General features: G+C 39.4%; 2 protein-coding genes across 2 annotated transcripts; both read right to left on the reverse strand.

Moving 5' to 3' along the window:
- Positions 1 to 1,529: 1,529 nt before the first annotated feature.
- LOC150052864 (olfactory receptor 4B1-like) lies at positions 1,530 to 2,459 on the reverse strand. Its single transcript, XM_090349238.1, has one exon. It carries the CDS (start codon positions 2,454 to 2,456, stop codon positions 1,530 to 1,532), a length of 927 nt encoding a protein of 308 aa, XP_090205364.1. The 5' UTR covers positions 2,457 to 2,459.
- An 8,746-nt stretch (positions 2,460 to 11,205) lies between these two features.
- LOC150052865 (olfactory receptor 4B1-like) lies at positions 11,206 to 12,120 on the reverse strand. The gene has a single exon (XM_090348899.1). It carries the CDS (start codon positions 12,118 to 12,120, stop codon positions 11,206 to 11,208), a length of 915 nt encoding a protein of 304 aa, XP_090205025.1.
- Between the last annotated feature and the right edge of the window lie 7,389 nt (positions 12,121 to 19,509).

The raw sequence follows: 19,509 nt of genomic DNA on the forward strand, positions 1-19,509 counted from the left end.
TTTCATATATATGTGCTTATTCGGTTATTTGAAATAGGATAGGGAAGGGGGGAAAACAAGATGAGGGGCGGGGGTAGAGGGAGAGAAATGGGGACCAAGACATGAAAAAGGGTATCAATGATTGTGAAGTATTGCACCTTTTATCTGGTGAATATAATGTAACCCTTCTATTAATTACAATTTAAAAATATATGGGAAAAAAAGAAAAAAAACCTCTTGCTTCCATTTCTTGGAGTTCATTTCAATGAACATCCTTTATATGATTATATGAATACAGCCATTGACACATGAAGAGATGACATCGCTTGCCATAAAAAGTATGCAAATCAAAACAACATTGAAATTCTACCTCAACCGAGTTAGAATGGCCATTATTTCAAGAAATCTAACAATAATGGATGTGGCAGGGATGTGGCCAAAAGGGAACACTATTACACTGTTGATGGGAATGTAAACTTGTTCAATCACTCTGAAAAGCAGTATAACGGTTCCTCAAAGAACTACACATAGAGCTTCCCTATGACTCAGCAATCCCATTTCTGGACATCTATCCAATTGACTGTAAACCAGGCTACACTAAAGCCACCAGAACAACCATGTTCACTGAAGTATTGTTTACCATAGCCATATTACAGTCTTCAGATCTCAGCTTCTTGAGTAGCTGTGATTATAAACACGGGCCACCAGCACTCGGCCAGAAAAAAATGTTTTAAATTATAAAACATCTATCAAAATGTTCTCCCTTAAATTAAAAAATGTGTTTCCCTTGTACTAGGGAAGTTGAGGAATAATTTCTAATTCCTAGAGTATAGCAGAATAACTATAATTGACAACAATTATTTTAAATGTCTAAAAAATCACTACTAGGGAAGATGTTGGCTTTCATCAACACAAAGATTTGCAAAATGTCTAAGATGATACATATGTCATTACCACTATCACTTATTGTATACAAGTATTGAAATAACACTCTGTACCCACAATTATGTATACTCACTATGCAACAATGGGAATGCAAATGGTTTAATTTATGTTTATAACTGTTTTGAGCTAAAGCCAGTCAAGCTGACTCCCACTATCCTGGCTACACAGGAGGCTGAGCTCTGAAGATGGCAGTGCGAAGACATCTGGGGCAGGAGAGTCTGTGAGACAACTTACCTCCAATTAACCAGAACAAAAAGCTGGAAGTGGAGCAGTAGCTCAAGTGGTAGAGCATTAGCCTTGAGCACAAACGTTTAACAACAACACCCAGGCCCTGAGTTCAAACCCTAGAATCAGCACACACAAAAGAATTAGCCATGATTATAGTGGACATCCCTGGGCCAATCAGATTCTATGAGTTTCCATGAGACTATCTGACCACTTTCCTTCATCATTACTTCCGGATACCAATGTCTTTCGTTGCTAAGGGGAATCAAAGAAGAGGTAAAGTTGTATCCTTAAGTTGATGGCTGCAATTTTTACAGAAAAAAAGCAAACATCAATATCAGCAACAATCAAATTGGTTTTCTGAACCCTTCCGTCTCCTTTCACCCCATCCCTAAGGATTTTTTGCTCCACAACTTCTTCATGGCATTTTTCACCTCCGCATTTCTGAGTGTGTAGATGATGGGGTTCAGCATGGGGGTGATAACGGTGTAGAACACAGCCACCAGTTTGTCCCCGGTGAAGGTGGAAGAGGGGCGCAGGTAGAGGAAGATGGCAGGTCCAAAGAACAAGACGACCACGGTGATGTGGGAGGCGCAGGTGGAGAGGGCCTTGCGCCTCCCCTCGGCCGAATGCTTCCTCAGGTTGACCAGAATGATAATGTAGGAAGACACAAGGATAAGGAAAGAGCACAAGGCAATTAAACCACTATTAGCCAATACAGTCACTCCTTCTACAAAGGTATCGGTGCAGGCCAGTTTGAATAATGGCTGGAGGTCACAGAAGTAGTGGTCAATCACTTTGGGACCACAGAAGGGCAGCTGCACAGCGATGAGAACTTGAATTATGGAGTGAACAAAGCCCCCCAGCCAGGAACCCGCCACCAGCACCTGGCACAGTGGACGGCTCATAACGTTCATGTAATGGAGAGGCTTGCAGATGGCCACATAGCGGTCGTAGGCCATCACCACAAGCAACAGGATCTCAGCCACCCCAAAGAAGTGGAAGAAGAATATCTGAGCCAGACAGCCCTTCAGCGTGATGGTTTTGATCTCGGCAAGTAGGTCACCGATGAATTTGGGGACGACAGTGGAGGAATAACAGATCTCCACCAGGGACAGGGAGCTGAGGAAGAAGTACATGGGGGAACCCAGACTCTTGCTGACGCTGACTGTCATAACAATGAGGCCATTTCCCAGCACCGTGGCCAGATACACGGGAAGAAACAGAGCAAAGCACACTCTCTGCACCTCTGGATCCTGGAAAAGGCCAGCAATGATTAATTCAGTCACGTTATTTGTAGCAGCCATGCTAAATGTCAGATAGTGAAATTCCTGAAATAAAACATCAACAGAACCAGTTCATCTCATTTACTGAACATCAGAGAGTGCATACTACTTACAGAAAAAGATTACAGAAATACTTGAAATTTGAGTAAAATTCTATCATGGTCAAATGACTAACCAGTATCAGGTATTCTTGCTGTTTTGAATTATTTATTAAGATGTGAAATATGGAAATCTTGCTTCTGAAGAATATCCAGAGAGAGAGAAAGAGATTCATATAATAGGTTTCATGCATTTATGGACAAAAAAAGATTGTTGTACCGCTTGCTAGTTTTTCTTCTAAGAGTTTGTTTGCAATTATACGTTTTGTTAAAAATGGACATTATTTTAGTTATTTATTTTTCTTTGTGTAACCTTTATACAATTATCCTATTCTTCTCTAGTGAGATATAAACTTTGTTCCTAGAGCTTCGTTCTTTATACATTCAACTGAGTAATGCTGAATTTGTATTTTGACATAACTGAAAATGCATACATACTTGTAAGAAAAAAAAGATCTTTATATCTTTTACACAGTATCTCCAATGATGCTATGCAATACCCACTGTCAGGCCCAGGAGTTTGGCCTAATGGTAGAGTGCTTGCCTAACATGCACAAAGCCCTGAGTTCAATTCCTCAGTACCACATATATAGAAAAATCCAGAAATGGTGCTGTGGCTCAAGTGGTAGAGTGCTAGCCTTGAGCCCAGAGAGGCTCAGGGACAGTGTCCAGGCCCAGAATTGCAGCCCCAGGACCAGAAAAAAAAAACTTGTTACTTTAACACCATGATATTCAATAGTTGTCTATTTCTATAATTATTACATCATTTTGAGAATGCTGTGTAAATAAAATGGTATACTATGTAAACTTATGGAAATAGCATTTTTCGTTTAGTGTGATTGCCCAGATATTTCATCCAGATGATATATGTCAATAGCTCATTCCTTTTCTCTTAAAGTGAAATGGTGCGAAGAGTATTTTATTTGCCCCCCTCCCACTCTCCTTCTCACCCCACATCCCCATTCACCTATTCCCATTATTTCCATTACTTAGATGCCCATTGCAGGCAAGAAATATGGCCAGCTTATAAAAGACTAACAGAGCATGTGCAGAATGTATACCAAGTTACTGTTGGGCTTCACCCCAATACAGACCATGGCAACAGAAATTATCCGTGAGCTGGATGCACCGAAGTAATAAAACCCATGCCATAAGCAAGGCCCCAACTTGTTCATCCCTAAATAAATCCCCACAGAACCTCCAAACTATAAGACTTGCAAAATTATATCTTATACTTGATACATATTTCCACAATATAAATAATATAAATTGTATATTCTCATCACAAAAAAGAACAAGAAGAACTATTTTTTTAAATGGACTCCTTCAGCTCTAAAATTAAAAAAAATTTAGTTGCCCAACATCTTAGACTTCTGAGAAGCTTCACACCTTATTTCTGAGTCCCAGCACCTACCTTCCAGTTAGAAGAGCTGTTGCGGCTCTTGCTCTGCCTTGAAACAAAACCAGGCTGATTTCAAATACACCCTTCATGTCTCTAACTCAGCATGAGTTTAAGTCTGTAGGACTAAGCAGCTACCAAGGACTTGTTCTGTCTGGTATATAGTGGGCTAAGAAGAATTGAATTTTTCTCTAAAAATGCTAGGGTTCTGTGGCAAGCAAGAGCTCCAAAAAAAAGTAGAAAGACATCATTAATAACTGTCTTCACAATGAGGCAGCAGAGGCTGAGAGAGGCTAATTGGATTTCCCAAACCACACTCTAGCTACATTCCAGGATCTCTTCTCCAAAAGTGGCATCCCTTCAGAAGACTCAGCGATCTTTAATGATATGGATTGGTAATTGGTATTGTAAGTCAGTGTTCATATGGCCCCAAGAACAATCACTAATGGCTCTGAGAGCCTTTAGAAAACACAGTCTATGTCTAGGGAAAAATCACCAAAAAAAGGAACAGATAAGACATCTTTATAAGGGTAAGTGCTGGGATTTTTAATCTTTGAGAAAGATATAAAATCCATAAAGACAACAAGTTCAAAGATTACAATATCCTGCTTAGATACAAAAGTCTAATCCACCTATGCAAAATGCAAGGGTTATGATGAAAAGCTATGACCCTTCAACTATTTATAGTAAATTAGCCTACCAGCTATAATCCAGGGACCAACTTCCCCATGGAATTTCTTTTCCCAACAGTGAAATTTTGCCAAATAAACTATGATTGAAGGGAAGTTTCAGAATCCATTTCAATTCCTTTTCTGTCATTTCTGTGTTTTCGCATTCAAAAAGGGGGAAAGTATATTAAAATTTTAAAACAAAGGCATAAACAGGGCTTTTACTTAGACTTGTCTACTGAGAATAAATATAAAACATAGTTTAGCCTAACACCTGTAATCCTAGCTACTCAGGAGGCTGAGATCTGAGGATCGCCTGGGCACAAAAGTCCATGAGACTCTTATCTCAAATTAACCACCAGAAACCTGGAAATGGTGCTGTGGCTCAATGTGGTAAAGTGCTAGCCTTGAGCTGAATTGCTGAGGGACAATACCCAGGCCCAGAGTTCAAGCCCCACAACCAACCAAAAAATAAATAAATATAGATAGATAGATTGATTGATGATTCCAGGGAATAGCTGTGGTTTGGTACTGGGTTAACTATCTTTCTATGATGATGCTATTTCACCATTCCACTTCTCATTCTCTTTTCATATAAAATGATACTTCCATATAAAATGATAGTTAATCAAGATTATCTTCATTTCACGTTAAATTCTAATATTCTTGTACAAAGTCTCATAGGCTCCTGGTGACTCTCTCTGCCAATGATAATAATGACCATGATCTTAGAATATGGCAAGAATTTCCTCTGAAGTTATGTCATTCATCTATTCATTCACTCATTCTACAACTAGAGTATTGAATCCTAGGAAGTGCCAGGAGTTAGGTACTACAGACTAGGCAGTGAAAAAATATAGTCACCAGATTCATAAAAGTCATGGTCTTCATAACCCCATTAGAAAGTAATGTCAAGAAAATAAACAACTAAGTATAGATATGTATCATATATATATATGCCTTAAGGAGAAGAGGAGAGCATGATGGGAAATGCTAGTTGATATTTCTTTATAGGAGCTATTACTTTACATGAGATTTACATTATATGACATACCAGGGAAGGGCATCTGCAGTCAAAATATGATTATGTTAGGCCATAGTACTAACAAGGAAGGATGTGGGAAGGTGTCAGATTATCAATATATTCAGCAGGAAGCACTAACAAGACTTGCTAATCTTTTGAGAAAAATCAATTATGTCGCTTAGGTTTTTTTGGTTTTGTTTTTGTTTTGGGGGGTTTGCCAGTCCTGGGCCTTGAGCTCAGGGCCTGAGCACTGTCCTTGGACTTTCTCAAGCCTAGAACTCGAACACTTGAGCTATAGCACCACTTCTGGCTTTTTCCTATGTGTGTGGTACTGAGGAATCAAACCCAGGTCTTCATGCATGCTAGGCAAGCACTCTACCTCTAGGCCAAACTCCCAGTCCCGCTAAGGCTTTTTTTTAAACAAATGCAATTATGTTTTTCAGTAGAATAGCATTTCAAAATTCTCATCCAAGTTGTTGACTAGATAGTTGCACATATATACATAAAAGCTCATGGATATGGCCAAAGCTACAGGTATAAGTCTATTAATATAAGTCTATAACTATTAGCTATAAGTCTATAGCTATTATTGAAAATTACAATGGGATGCCTTCTGAGTTGAAAAGTAGAACCATGAGTAAGGAATTTAAGCCCTTGGATCATTTCAATAAGTATCATTTTATATGATCATGGTCACATAGTTATTGAGCCCTTGTGATCCTCTCCTAGAAATATCCTCCTTTGATCTCACTAGGTGAATGTTTGGAGTCTTGTTTAATTAATCACATTCAAGTATAATTATTTGTCTTTTACTATCCATTGGGTTTACTTGTAGATTTATAGGTACATTCTAATGATTACAAATGGAAGAAACCATGTAGCCTGTTTGGGGGTTCTGTCTTACCTCATTTAATAAAGAAAAAAAGCACTCTTACATGTTGTAGTACTATTGTAAATAAGTACAGTCACAGTATGGATAGTCCTCAAAACAAAAAAGAAAACTACCAGATAAGACTGCCAGCCCTTGGATAAGTGAGACTCCATTAAACTGCGGAGCTTTTATATGGCAAAGGACATAGCTAGTAAATTAATTAGGAAGCCTACAGAGTGGGAGAAGATCTTCACCAACCAAACAATGGACAAAGGCCTCATATCTAAAATATATCAACAACTCAAAAAATTGAATCACTCCAAAACTAATATCCAAAGTAACAACCATCCCATTAAAAAATAGGCCAAAGACTTAAAGAGAGTCTTCTCTGAAGAAGAAACAAAAATGGCCTATAGACACATGAAGAAATGCTCAACATCTCTGGTCATAAAAGAAATGCAAATCAAAACAACAAAAACAAGATTCCACCAGTTAGAATGGCCAGGATCAGGAAAACGAATAATAACAGATGCTGGAGGGGATGTGGCCAGGAGGGATCACTACTACACTGTTGGTGGGAGTGCAAACTCGTTCAACCACTATGGAAAGCAGTATGGCAGTGCCTCAAAAGGCTAAACATAGAACTCCCCTATGACCCAGCAATACCACTACTTGGCATCTACCCAACCATCCAGAAACAAGGGCATACTAAATCCACTAGCAAAACAATGTTCATTGCAGCACTATTCACCATAGCAAAGATATGGAACCAGCCTAGATGTCCCTCAGTTGATGAGTGGATCAACAAGTTGTGGTATTTGTACACAATGGAATTCTATGCTGCTGTCAGAAAAAATGACATCGCCCCATTTGTTAGGAAATGGAAAGACTTAGAAAAAATCATATTAAGTGAAGTAAGCCAGACTCAAAGGAACTTAGGCTCAATGGTTTCCCTCATTTGTCATAATCAGTAGAAACCTTGGGCTCTACTGGCAGAGATCTGCAATAGAGCAAAATCTTGATACATAAGGCCATATAGTATGAAGCTAATTGAAAGGACCTCCAGGATACTGAAACAAAAGCCATATAACGAATGATTATTGTCCTTAATGTACTATGTTATCTCTTATCTCCTTTGCTGTCCCTTGGGTATCTCATATTGTTACAGTATCTCACTTTGTTATCTTATATATTGAATTTATTTGTATTTGGTTATTTGAAATTTGATAGGGAAGGGGGGAAAACCAAGACGGGTGGGGGGGTGGGGGGGAGGGTAATGGGTACCAAGACATGTGAAAGGGTATCAATGTATGTGAATTAATGCACCTTCTATCTGGCAAATATCATGTAACCCTTTTATTAATTACAATACAAAAATCTAAATAAATAAATAAATAAATACTTGGAAAAGAAAAAAAAAGACTGCCAGCCCTACTCCTGGGTATGAAATAAAAGGAAATGAAGTCAGCATACAATCCATATTAATTGCAGAAGTTAGTATTGACAACAGCTAACTGTATTTGATTGTAACTAATTGAATTGATAAAATGTAAGATTCAAAATGGAGTGTTATTCAGCCCCAGAAAGAACAAGCTCTTACATGCAGCAAGATTTGGACAATATCATGTTAATATGTGACCATGAAATAAACAAGATATAAGACAAAATACAGGGGTCAGGAGCATAGCCTAGTGGAAGAGTGCTTGCCTAACATGCAGGAAGCTCTGGGTTTGATTCTTCAATACCACATACACAGAAAAAGCCAGAAGTGGTGCTGTGGCTCAAGTACAGCACTAGCCTTGAGAAAGCCCAAGGACAGTGCCTATGCCCTGAGTTCAAACCCCAAGAATGGAAACAAAAGGACAAAATATAGTGCATATTCTTTCTCATATGGAAACTCTGACCAAAGAAAATAACCTGAAAATAAAATATTGGTTACTAAGGACACAATGGTGCTGAGGAGGAAGAGGATATGAAGACAAGAATGGAAGCAGTTTGAACCAATACAATAAATGTACACTGTAAACATATATAAAAGATAGCACATTGTTAGCCAAGAGGGATCACTACTACACTGCTGGTGGGAGTGTAAACTCATTCAACCACTATGGAAAGCAATATGGTGATTCCTCAAAAGACTAAACATAGAGCTCCTATATGGCCCAGAAATTCGACTACTCGGCATTTATCCAAATGTCCAGAAACAGAAACATACTAAAGCCACTAGCACAACAATGTTCATTGCAGGACTATTAACCATAGAAAAGATATGGAACCAACCTGGATGACCCTCAGATGATTAGATCAAGAAGATGTGGTACCCAATGGAATTCTATGCTGCCATCAAAAAGAATGACATGGCCCCATTTGCAAGGAAATGGAAAGACCTGGAAAAAATCATATTAAGTGAAGTAAGCCAGACCCAAAGGAACAGAGGCTCAATGGTTTCCCTCATTTGTCATAATTAGTATAAACCTTGGAGTCTCCTAGCAGAGGATTACAATAGTTCAAAACCTAGGTACATAAGGTCATATAGGATGAGACTAAATGAAAGGATCTCTAGGATATGGAAACAAGAGCTTTATCTCATGTGATTGTTGTTCTTACTGTAGTATGTTATTTCTCTTCTCTTTATATGCCCTTTGGTTAACCTCATATTGTTACTATATCTGACTTTGTTACCTAGTATATTTTTATATATATATATATATGTTTGAAATAGGAAAGGGAAGGGAGGAAAATAAGATGATTGGGAGGGGGTGGCAGGAGGGAAATGGGGACAAAAAGATGAGAAGGGATATCAATGTGTGAGAAGTAATACACCTACTACTTGGTGAATGTAACTGTAACCTCTCAATACATTACAAATAAATAAAAGGGTAGTGCATTGAATCCCATAAATATCTATAAATAAAGTATGTTAATTTTAGTTAGTTTAATTTTGCGTGTTGCTAGTACTGGGACTTGAACTGAGGCTCTCACCCCTTTGCTTGGCTTTTTCACTCAGGGATGGTGCTCTACCACTTGAATCACATCTCCAGTTACAGCTTTTTGCTTTTTAATTGAAGATAAAACCTTCAAGGATTTGTCTACCCAGGCTGGCTTCGAACCAGGATCATCAGATCTCAGCTTCCTCAGTATCTTGAATAAGATGTGCTCAACATGAAAACATTCAAAATGAGGGTGTAAAATTTCACATATCAAAACAATGGGTTCAAGGGCATTACATTCAACCAGCACTCAGTAAAGCATCAACTGCAGGCACACTATTTAAAAGAGCAAAAAATGGGATGGTGGATAGTTGAGAACTCAGAGCTGTGTTAGAGAAAAACACTGCAATTTTTATCATCACACTGACACACGTAGTGATGTTGTATAAATATCAAATGACCACAGAAACAGAAAACATTCTCCCCAAGGAGGTCCCACAAGGTTGTATGACAGATTTGTCTTTAATTTAGGTGATCTTTTCCAAACTGCTCTGCCTAATGTGAGAAAATGAGGCGTCCTCATAACTCTGAGGGGTGAGAAAATATAAACACAAGTCCTACCACTTGTCTTCAACAAGAAATAGCAATGAACATTAGAAAAAGCAGATGTGACCTGGAGAATTCTAGTAAGTGACACAGGTCTGGAGTAGAAATACACATGAATCAGGTGACCCTGCTTTACCCTTCGAATTAGGGCAATGAACATTTTATGTAGGCTTTTGCACTTTTACATCTGGATGAAGCTAAAATGATCCCCTATCTGAAAACCTACTTAATTTCATAGTTCCCTACTGATATGTAGACTCTGTTCTACTTATATAATTTTTGTCCGTGGATGTCAGCTATTGTGAGAAACCCAAAAATTATCCTTTGTGCCAAAAAAATGTCACAAGAACCGAAGCTGTCCCAAAGACCTTTCTAGTGGCCACAGCAAGTTAGCCAACAGTATAAAAAAATCCCTGGGTGTAACTTCAACCACATTTTTTTCACATTAGGAAAGAAATCAGCGAACCTCAATCACAAATATCCTGTGACAATTCCTCAGGATGATTTCCTTTTTTTAATAGAGGTTAGAGAGGGAGATTATGTGAACAGTGAAAAAGAAAGGAAGAGAGATAAAGGAAGAAATAATTGGAAACTACTAGTCATTCAAAACTGTAAGACATTTGTCAAAATATTCTCCATTGTACATTGATACCATCTGATAGGAATAATAGTGCTAGATATTTTACAGCATAATATGATGATGATGACTGACAGCAACTAACTAACCATTTCAAAATAGCTAAGATGGCAACTCTTTCCTACAGTGAAAAGATGCTAAATGCATGAGGTACAAGATCTAGCAATTACTCATGGTGTGCATGTACTGAAAGCTGACACTGAACCCTAATGACTTACACGGACTATGTGACTAATTCATGTCTATCTATTCTTTGCATTTGGCTTGAGCCTTCCAATTTCCCAAAGCTATGATACTATGACAATCTACAAGCCAGTCAAATTCTACAAACATCAGCGAAAGCATTGGACTCTGTTACTAAATGGTACACCAGCATATAAGGACATGTGGGTTAAGCAAGGAGATACAGACCAGTAGTAAAACTGTGTTTATACACTTGAATGCATCACAGAGAGCAAATCCCACTTTAACAATCAGTCTGTGCTTTTAAAAAAAAACGCACATCCACATTGCTTGTGTCTCCTTGCAGCTCACCCTTCAGTTCTTTCTGCCCCACAATTTCCTCATGGCATTTTTCACCTCTGCGTTTCTGAGTGTGTAGATGATGGGGTTCAACATGGGGGTGACGACGGTGTAGAACACAGCCACCAGTTTGTCCCCAGTGTAGGTGGAAGAGGGGCGCAGGTAGAGGAAGATGGCAGGTCCAAAGAACAAGACGACCACGGTGATGTGGGAGGCGCAGGTGGAGAGGGCCTTGCGCCTCCCCTCAGCCGAATGCTTCCTCAGGTTGACCAGAATGACCGCATAAGAGGCCACCAAGATGAGGAGGGAGATGACAGAGATTAACCCACTGTTAGCCATTACAACGATTCCCTCCACAAAGGTGTCGGCGCAGGCCAGCTTGAATAATGGCTGGAGGTCACAGAAGTAGTGGTCAATCACTTTGGGACCACAGAAGGGCAGCTGCACAGTCATGAGCATCTGAATTATGGAGTGAACAAAGCCCCCCAGCCAGGAACCGGCCACCAGCACCTGGCACAGTGGACGGCTCATAACGTTCATGTAATGGAGAGGCTTGCAGATGGCCACATAGCGGTCGTAGGCCATCACCACAAGCAACAGGATCTCAGCCACCCCAAAGAAATGGAAGAAGAATATCTGAGCCAGACAGCCCTTCAGCGTGATGGTTTTGATCTCGGCAAGTAGGTCACTGATGAATCTGGGGACGACAGTGGAGGAATAACAGATCTCCACCAGGGACAGGGAGCTGAGGAAGAAGTACATGGGGGAGCCCAGACTCTTGCTGATGCTGACTGTCATAACAATGAGGCCATTTCCCAGCACCGTGGCCAGATACACAGGAAGAAACAGAGCAAAGCACACTCTCTGCACCTCTGGATCCTGGAAAAGGCCAGTGAAAATTAACTCAGTCACATTATTTGTAATGGCCATCAGCTCAAATAAAGTGAAAAGCCTGAAAAAAAATGAAAATTGTGAAAATTATGTTTTTATACCAATTTGCCACATTATAGCACTTTAGAAAACACATGTTGAATTGATTCATTTAACTACAACCCCTGTGTACATCACCTTTACATTAAAAGTAAATTAATTTAAAAAAAAAGAAATATGATTGATTTCCAATCTATATTTGCTATCTATTTAGCCAGTGAGTACTGATTGGCATCCTATGATTTTACTTAATTTATTCTTATCACTATAAAACAGATGTTCAAAGAATAAAAGGTTAAAAAAGAAAAGCAAAAAGGTTAATCACCTATAATCACCCAGGGAGGAAAAAAAAGGCAATTTCTGAAATGTAGGAAAAAGCCTTTCTGAATTTAAGTTGAGGGAGTCTTCCTAATTTATCACAAAGAATTCTGAATTTGGGGAGTTATTCAAGTAAACAGCCCATGTTTTAGTATCTTCACAACCTTTTCGATGACTCTTCCCCTTGGGGAATCATGCTGATACACGTTTCCTTTCCTTTTTCTGTGCCTCAGGGAATGTCCATTTTACATTGCTATGGTCAAACTGCAGAATGGATCATTTATAAAGAGCAGAGAAGCCATAATTCTAAGGATTAAAAAGTCTGGAAGCATAATACACACTTCTCAACATCTGATGGTAGCCTGGGTCTTGGTATGACATGATACGATGAGATACAGTACATCCCTTAATTTCATCAGAAAGAATTCTCTTACTCCTGATTCCCCCTTTTTCTTGCATGCAGCTCTTGGTGTCTCTTCCTATTGCACTGGGTCTTCCATGAGTCTTGCAGCTTAAATAACTATATTTCTATGACAAGTGTTCAAAGGCTCCAGAACAGTTGAACCCACTACTCTTTCTTCATCACTCTATGATTAGTTTTCCATGCACCTTTTACACCCAAACTACCAAGAGATCCTTCACTGTTCAAAGTTGTTCCCTGAGAAATAGAGGAGAAAGATAGAAAACAGTAATCATAGTGCATAAACTTACTGGCATGTGGAATGGAAACCTCTTTGTACAACTACTTCAAAATAACTGAAAGGATTGAAAATGCACTGTAAACACCCCAAAACAGCAGCAATGCAGAAAAAAAGCAGTGATATATTAGCCAGGAACCTATGACTCATGTCTGTAATTCTAGCTACTCAAGAGGTTGAAATCTGAGGACCACAGTTCAAAGCTCACCCAGAAAGGACTCATGGATTCATGAGACTTTATTCTCAAATCAACCCCCCAAAAGCAAGGAGTAGTGGTATAACTCAAATTACAGAGTGCTAGTCTTGAGCAAGAAAACTAAAGGACAGTGCTAAGACCCTGAGTTCAAGCACACATGCGCATACACACACACACACACACACACACACACACACACACACACACACGAAATGGAAGGAGAGAGGAGGGGAGGAAAACAATAGAAGGGGGTGGGGAGGGGAGGGAAAAGGAAAAGAATGCAACACTCAGTATATAAGCATGTAGTCTCATCAGATAATTCACCAGCCTTTCACCAGAGCCTAATGACACAATACAGAGTGGCTAGAGAAAAATACAGGTGAGATGGTTTCCTATGCAAATCTCTCCCAATCACAAGCTCCCACTTGGTGATTCACAAAAAAAAAAAATCTCAGATGACCAAAATCATAAAGAACTTATAAAAATCATTCAATTTTATGATATTTCTGTAAAAACTCTCAATATAATTTCACCCTGTCAACCTCCCACCAAATAGTCGAATCCAACTAGCCTGTTGCACAAATAACGTTTATGTCTCTAAGAGAAAAACTAAAGTGCTTTCTCTTGCTTATGGCTCCGGAGAAATGTCACACTTACACTTTACTTTGTGTTAAATCACCTACCTTTAGGAAAGAAGGCCTGACACTGTGTGCTCTTCCTTAGAATAAGGAATTTAAACTAATGGATTATCACACACACACACACACACACACACACACACACACACACACACACACACACACTGTGTCTTCAGTTCAGCATGAAGTTAGCCCCTCTGCTGGAACAGATGGACATTCAATGGCTTCTTCTGGCTTATGAAAAACTGAGCTGAAAAGGAGTATTGAGTACCTCCCTTTCAATTTGGGTTTCTATACATACAAAGTCCTTCGATTAATATTACTACCCAACAGATTTCTCGTCAAAGTCCTCATATGCAGCGAGCTTCCCCAAACCACACACTAGTTATTTACCAAGTGCCAACTCAGAAACCAGTGCTCTTTTAAAAATATTAGACTGCCCTGGATAACACAAAGCTGTTGCTGCCATTGTAATTCATAGATATCTTACTTTGTCCCCAAGGGGGAAAATCATCAAAAATGTCAGCTCCTGGGAGCTGTTAAAAAAAAAACAAGAACACCTAAAATCACAGGAAAAAAAGGAAATGAAAGGTATATCAATGTAACATTGGGATTTAAAACATGTCAATAAATAGCCATTCGAAAAGCAGCAAACCCGGAGAAATTAAGCTTTCTTTTGATGAGAAAACTCTACCCACTCATTCACATAGTTCATGAGCTGTGGTTAAATCCTGAGAACGCTGAACTGTTTGTAATAAATTAAGCCCACACTATAATCAAGGGAGCAACTGCCCTTGGGAATTTGTTGTAAAACTCAACTATGAGTTCATGATCAGTTCAAAATGTGTTCCAACTTCATTTGTGGCATCTGCATAAAGTATTTTTTACATACAAAAAGAATAAGGAAGTCCTTTCATTCAGCATCATACTATATGGCCTTATGTATCTGGGTTTTGTTCTATTGTAAATCTCTGCTAGGAGAGCCCAAGGTTTCTACTGATAGAAACAAAAGCCATATGATGAATGATTGATGTCCTTAATGTACTGTTATCCCTCATCTCTTTTGCTGTCCCTTGGTTATCTCATATTGTTACAGTATTTCACCTGGTTATCTGATTTATTGGATATATGCGTATTTGGTTATTTGAAATTGGATAGGGAAGGGAGGAAAACAAGATGAGGGGCAGGGGTGGGGGGAAGGAAATGGGGACCAAGACATGAGAAAGGGTATCAATGTATATGAAATAATGCATCCTCTATCTGGTGAATATAATGTAACCCTTCTATTAATTACAATAAAAAATATATGGAAAAAATAAGGAAATCAAGAGGAAAATTGAAAGTAAGAGGTGCAGGAGGTTCTTTGTTTGATTTTTGGATTTTTGTTTGTTGCAAAGAATAAAACAAATTATTTTCATTTTGTTGTTGCTGTTTTGCCAGTCAGGAAGCTTGACCTGGAGATCCTAAAATTTCCTATTCCCCTCAACACATAATGAGGTAGAGAAAGACAATTAAGGAATTCAACCTCAATTTCTCACCCATCTATCTCTGCCCTTTCCATGCAACCTTGCATAATGGATGACAAACAGTAAGAACTCAGTAGCTGCTGAATGAACAAAACATCAAAGTAATGTCACCATCATTTATCTTTATCATTTGGTAAGAAAGGGGGATCAAACATGGTAATATTAAGAGCTGAGGAAGAATTTTCTTATGAACTTACTTTAATTAAGACATAGACATAGATCTAGGCACGAGAGGCCCACACTTGTACTCCTAGCTACTCGAGAGGCTGAGATCTGAAGATAATGGCTCGCAGCCAGCCCAGACAGGAAAGTCCGTGAGAACTCTTATCTCCAATTAGCCACCAAAATAGCTGGAATTGCAGCTGTGGCTCAAGTGATAGAGCACTAGACTGAGGTCAGGGACCACTCTCAGGACCCCAGGACCCGTGTGCACGAGCACACACATGCGTGCACACATGCGTGCACACACACACACACACACACACACACACACACACACACACACACACACACACTCCTTACAGGAACTGGGTCCCACAGTGTATTTGCTGCCAGGTGAGACTAAGAGCCCTGAGCGCCATCCCTTCACATCACATGAATTACACAGCCTTCTTCACCTATCAGTAGGTGAAATTCTGAGCAGAGGTTAAAGCACTGAAAACCAACAGGAAATGTCTCCATTCCTCGATTTATTCCCTGCCAGTGTTATTTTGTGCCATTCTGCCTTTCAGATGACACCCCAAAGTTGATCATAAATTGGAGAAAGAGCTAGTGGAGCAAGTGGAAACCTGTTCAGTACACAAGCAATAAAGCCCTGAATGCAGCAGTGGCTTCCAGGACACACAGAAGGGAAGTTCTAATCGTGAAATCAGTGCAGAAGCAGAACTGACTCCTTCATCAGGTAGGTTTACTTTATCTGAGAACTGGTATGGATAGATATTTGAATGAACACCAAGATAAATAAAAGCCCGGCCAGGTGGCTCCCACCTGTAATCCTAGCAACTCAGGAGGCCAAGATCTGAGGATCTTGGTTCAAAGCCAGCCCGGGCACTAAAGTCCGTGAGACTCTTATCTCCAATTAACCACCAGAAAACCGGAAATGGCGCTGTGGCTCAAGGGTAGGTCATCCGGTGAGTTCTCACTGGCCCTTAAAAATCCCAGAGAGAGGGTGTTAAAAAAATTAAAAAGAAGTCAATAAAGAGACAAATATTGAAAAAATCAAATTAAAACTCTGGGCATGAAAAGTAAGTCAAATTAAAAAATGAAATTGAAAGTCTCAAGAAAAAATTGAATCAAGCTGAAGACAGAATGAATATCAGGTTCTAAAGACAGGTAATGGAATTAAAACATTCACATAAGTAAAAAGGAAAATACCCTGTGCCAGGAAATACTCAGGAGGCTGAGACCTGAGGGATGTGGTTCAAAGCCAGCTCAGGCAGGAAAGTCTTGGAAACTCTTATTTCCAAGTAGACACCGACAAACCAAATACAGAGTTGTTACTCAAGTGGTAGAGCATCACCCTTGAGCAAAAAAAGGGGAAAAAGCCAGGGATATAACCCAGGCACAAAAAAAGAAAAGAGAATTTCTGAGTGGGAGAGTCAAGATTCCTAGGAAATCATTAAAAAGCCCAACCTATAAGCCACACACATAAATCAAGGAGAAGTATAGACTAAAAATATAGAAAATATGTTCCATAAAATTATGATACAGACAGGCACAGTGGCTACTCAGAGGCTGAGCTCTGAGGATCACAGTGCTAGCCTGGGCACTAAAGACCATAAGACTCTTTTTTTCATATATTTTTTATTGTAATTAATAGAAGGGTAACATTATATTTGCCAGATATAAGGTACATTAATTCACGTACATTGATACCCTTTCTAAGACCATGAGACTCTTATCTCCAATTAAGCATTAGAAAAAAGTGGAAGTGGTGCTGTGGCTCAGGGGGTAGGGTGGTAGCCTTGAGCTGAAGAGCTCAGAGACAGTGCCCAGGCCCACAGTCCCAGGCCCACAGTCCAAGTCCCACGACCAATAACAACAATAAAACAATTATGGTACATATTCTATGCACAATCATCCATGCATAGAAGGCTTTTAGTACACCAAATAGATATAAGTAGAAAATGACTACTCCGAGGCATGTCAGAGACAGGATAAGCTTGGTCAGGATACAGTGTATGCACATATGGAAATAGTAAAACTCCTGTGTACAGGTAATATATATTAACAAAAACGGGGCATATGTGGTATATGTGCACAACTGAATACTACTTATAAAGACTAGTTATAAAGACAGATGAAATAATGACATCTGTATGAACTGTATGGAACTGAAGATCACATGTTAAGTGAAATAAGACATACACAGAAGCAAATACTGCATGCTCACTCTCAGATACAAAATACTGGGTGCTGTAATAACATTTTCATACGTACATACAGTGACTTTGATCAGATTCCTCTCCCACCAACCTCCATCATGTCCCTTCATTCTTCTACACATCCTACTCGTCTAAGTAACTAGGTTTCTACTTTCATTATTTTTCCAAACCAAAGAAAAGTCTAGATTTTTGTATAAGAAAGGGTGATAGTCAATGTGGTGTTTGCATGGGCAAAAGCTATTGAGTCAAATCTTCATGTCTCATTATAGAGTGGCTAGAGAACTGCAGCAACAATTTTATAAATAAAATGGCACATACAAAAAAGTCTCATTAGAGACTTATTAATCTTATTAATCATTTTTTTCTAAATTTAATCCAGGATAGATTGAAATATGCAACATAGGGTACATTTCATTTTAAAAACAAGGGTTGATGATTTAGGTCAGTAGAAGAGCATTTGCTTGACAAATACAAGGCCCTGAGTTCAGTCCTCAGCTCTGGGGGGAAAAAAAAGAATTTTTTTCATGGAGAATTTAAAATATACACATATGTGATCTAAGCAATTACATAAATACTAACATTCAAATTCAATGACTATCATCAGCTCAATGCAAATTTCCTCTCATCTTCACCATGGTGTCGTAACATCAGCTCTAGAGATTCTGTGTCACATGATTCTGGAATGTCACCTCTCCTGGCCCTGTAGGACATTTCCCAGCATCCCTAGGTCTGTACCTCTTCATATCAGTGGCACCCATCTTCTCCAGTGGAAAATGCCTCCAGGCACCAAGAAAGCCCTCTGGGGGAATCACCCCTAACTGAGAACCAGCGATCTGAACTTCTAGGCCACAGAGAAGGAAAAATAGGATTTCCGTTTGGTGACACCTGTGTCATTCTGAATTCTTGGACTACTTTAGTGTCTTTTTTTTTTAGATAAAGCCAAAGGATGCAGTTCACCATGAGCAGAGGAGATCTGATCAGTCTCTGCACTGCTAGATAGCTAGATGCTCTCTGAGCACTGGACTCATTTACTTCGTTCAGCTTTGCTCATTGCTTTCTGAAGTTGTTTCCTAAGAGGACTCTCAGGTCGGCCATCCCATGAGATGTTGTACTTGATTAGGAAGGGGTGAAGATGCACATCCCTGGAGACCCACTCTCCACTCTCCTCACCTGATCAAGCCTTCTTCTCTGGTAGTATTTAGGCAGCATGAAGGTAAAGCTGAACTGTAGGAGTTCTCCGTTCTCTGTGGACCATCCGGGAGGTAAGCCTACTTTGCATTTGTTTCTATATCAAGTCAATCTGAGACCCTCTAGAGTCTCATTCTCCATCCTCCCGTCCAAGTCTACAAGAGGAATGGGCACTTGATCTTGCCACACCACTGAAGGCTGTGAGCTGTAGACTGGCCACATCCTTTTCTATTGACTAACTGGGGAACATACGTGATTCTAAAATGTCCTTCTGAATCTACCCAGTGACTGGCCTGGAATGTAATTTGTCCTGAGAAAGAGTAGGGACTCGAATGGTGAGGTCCATTACTCACCATGTGTTACTGCTTCTGACTTAGAGTTCAAGACATTTTAGACATCGTATACCTATGACTTGGGATTCTTGAATGTCAACACAAGTGC

The sequence above is a fragment of the Megascapheus bottae genome, chromosome 16 (assembly GCF_031878675.1).
Source record: "Megascapheus bottae isolate mThoBot1 chromosome 16, mThoBot2.hap1, whole genome shotgun sequence".
Classification (NCBI taxonomy): domain Eukaryota; kingdom Metazoa; phylum Chordata; class Mammalia; order Rodentia; family Geomyidae; genus Megascapheus; species Megascapheus bottae.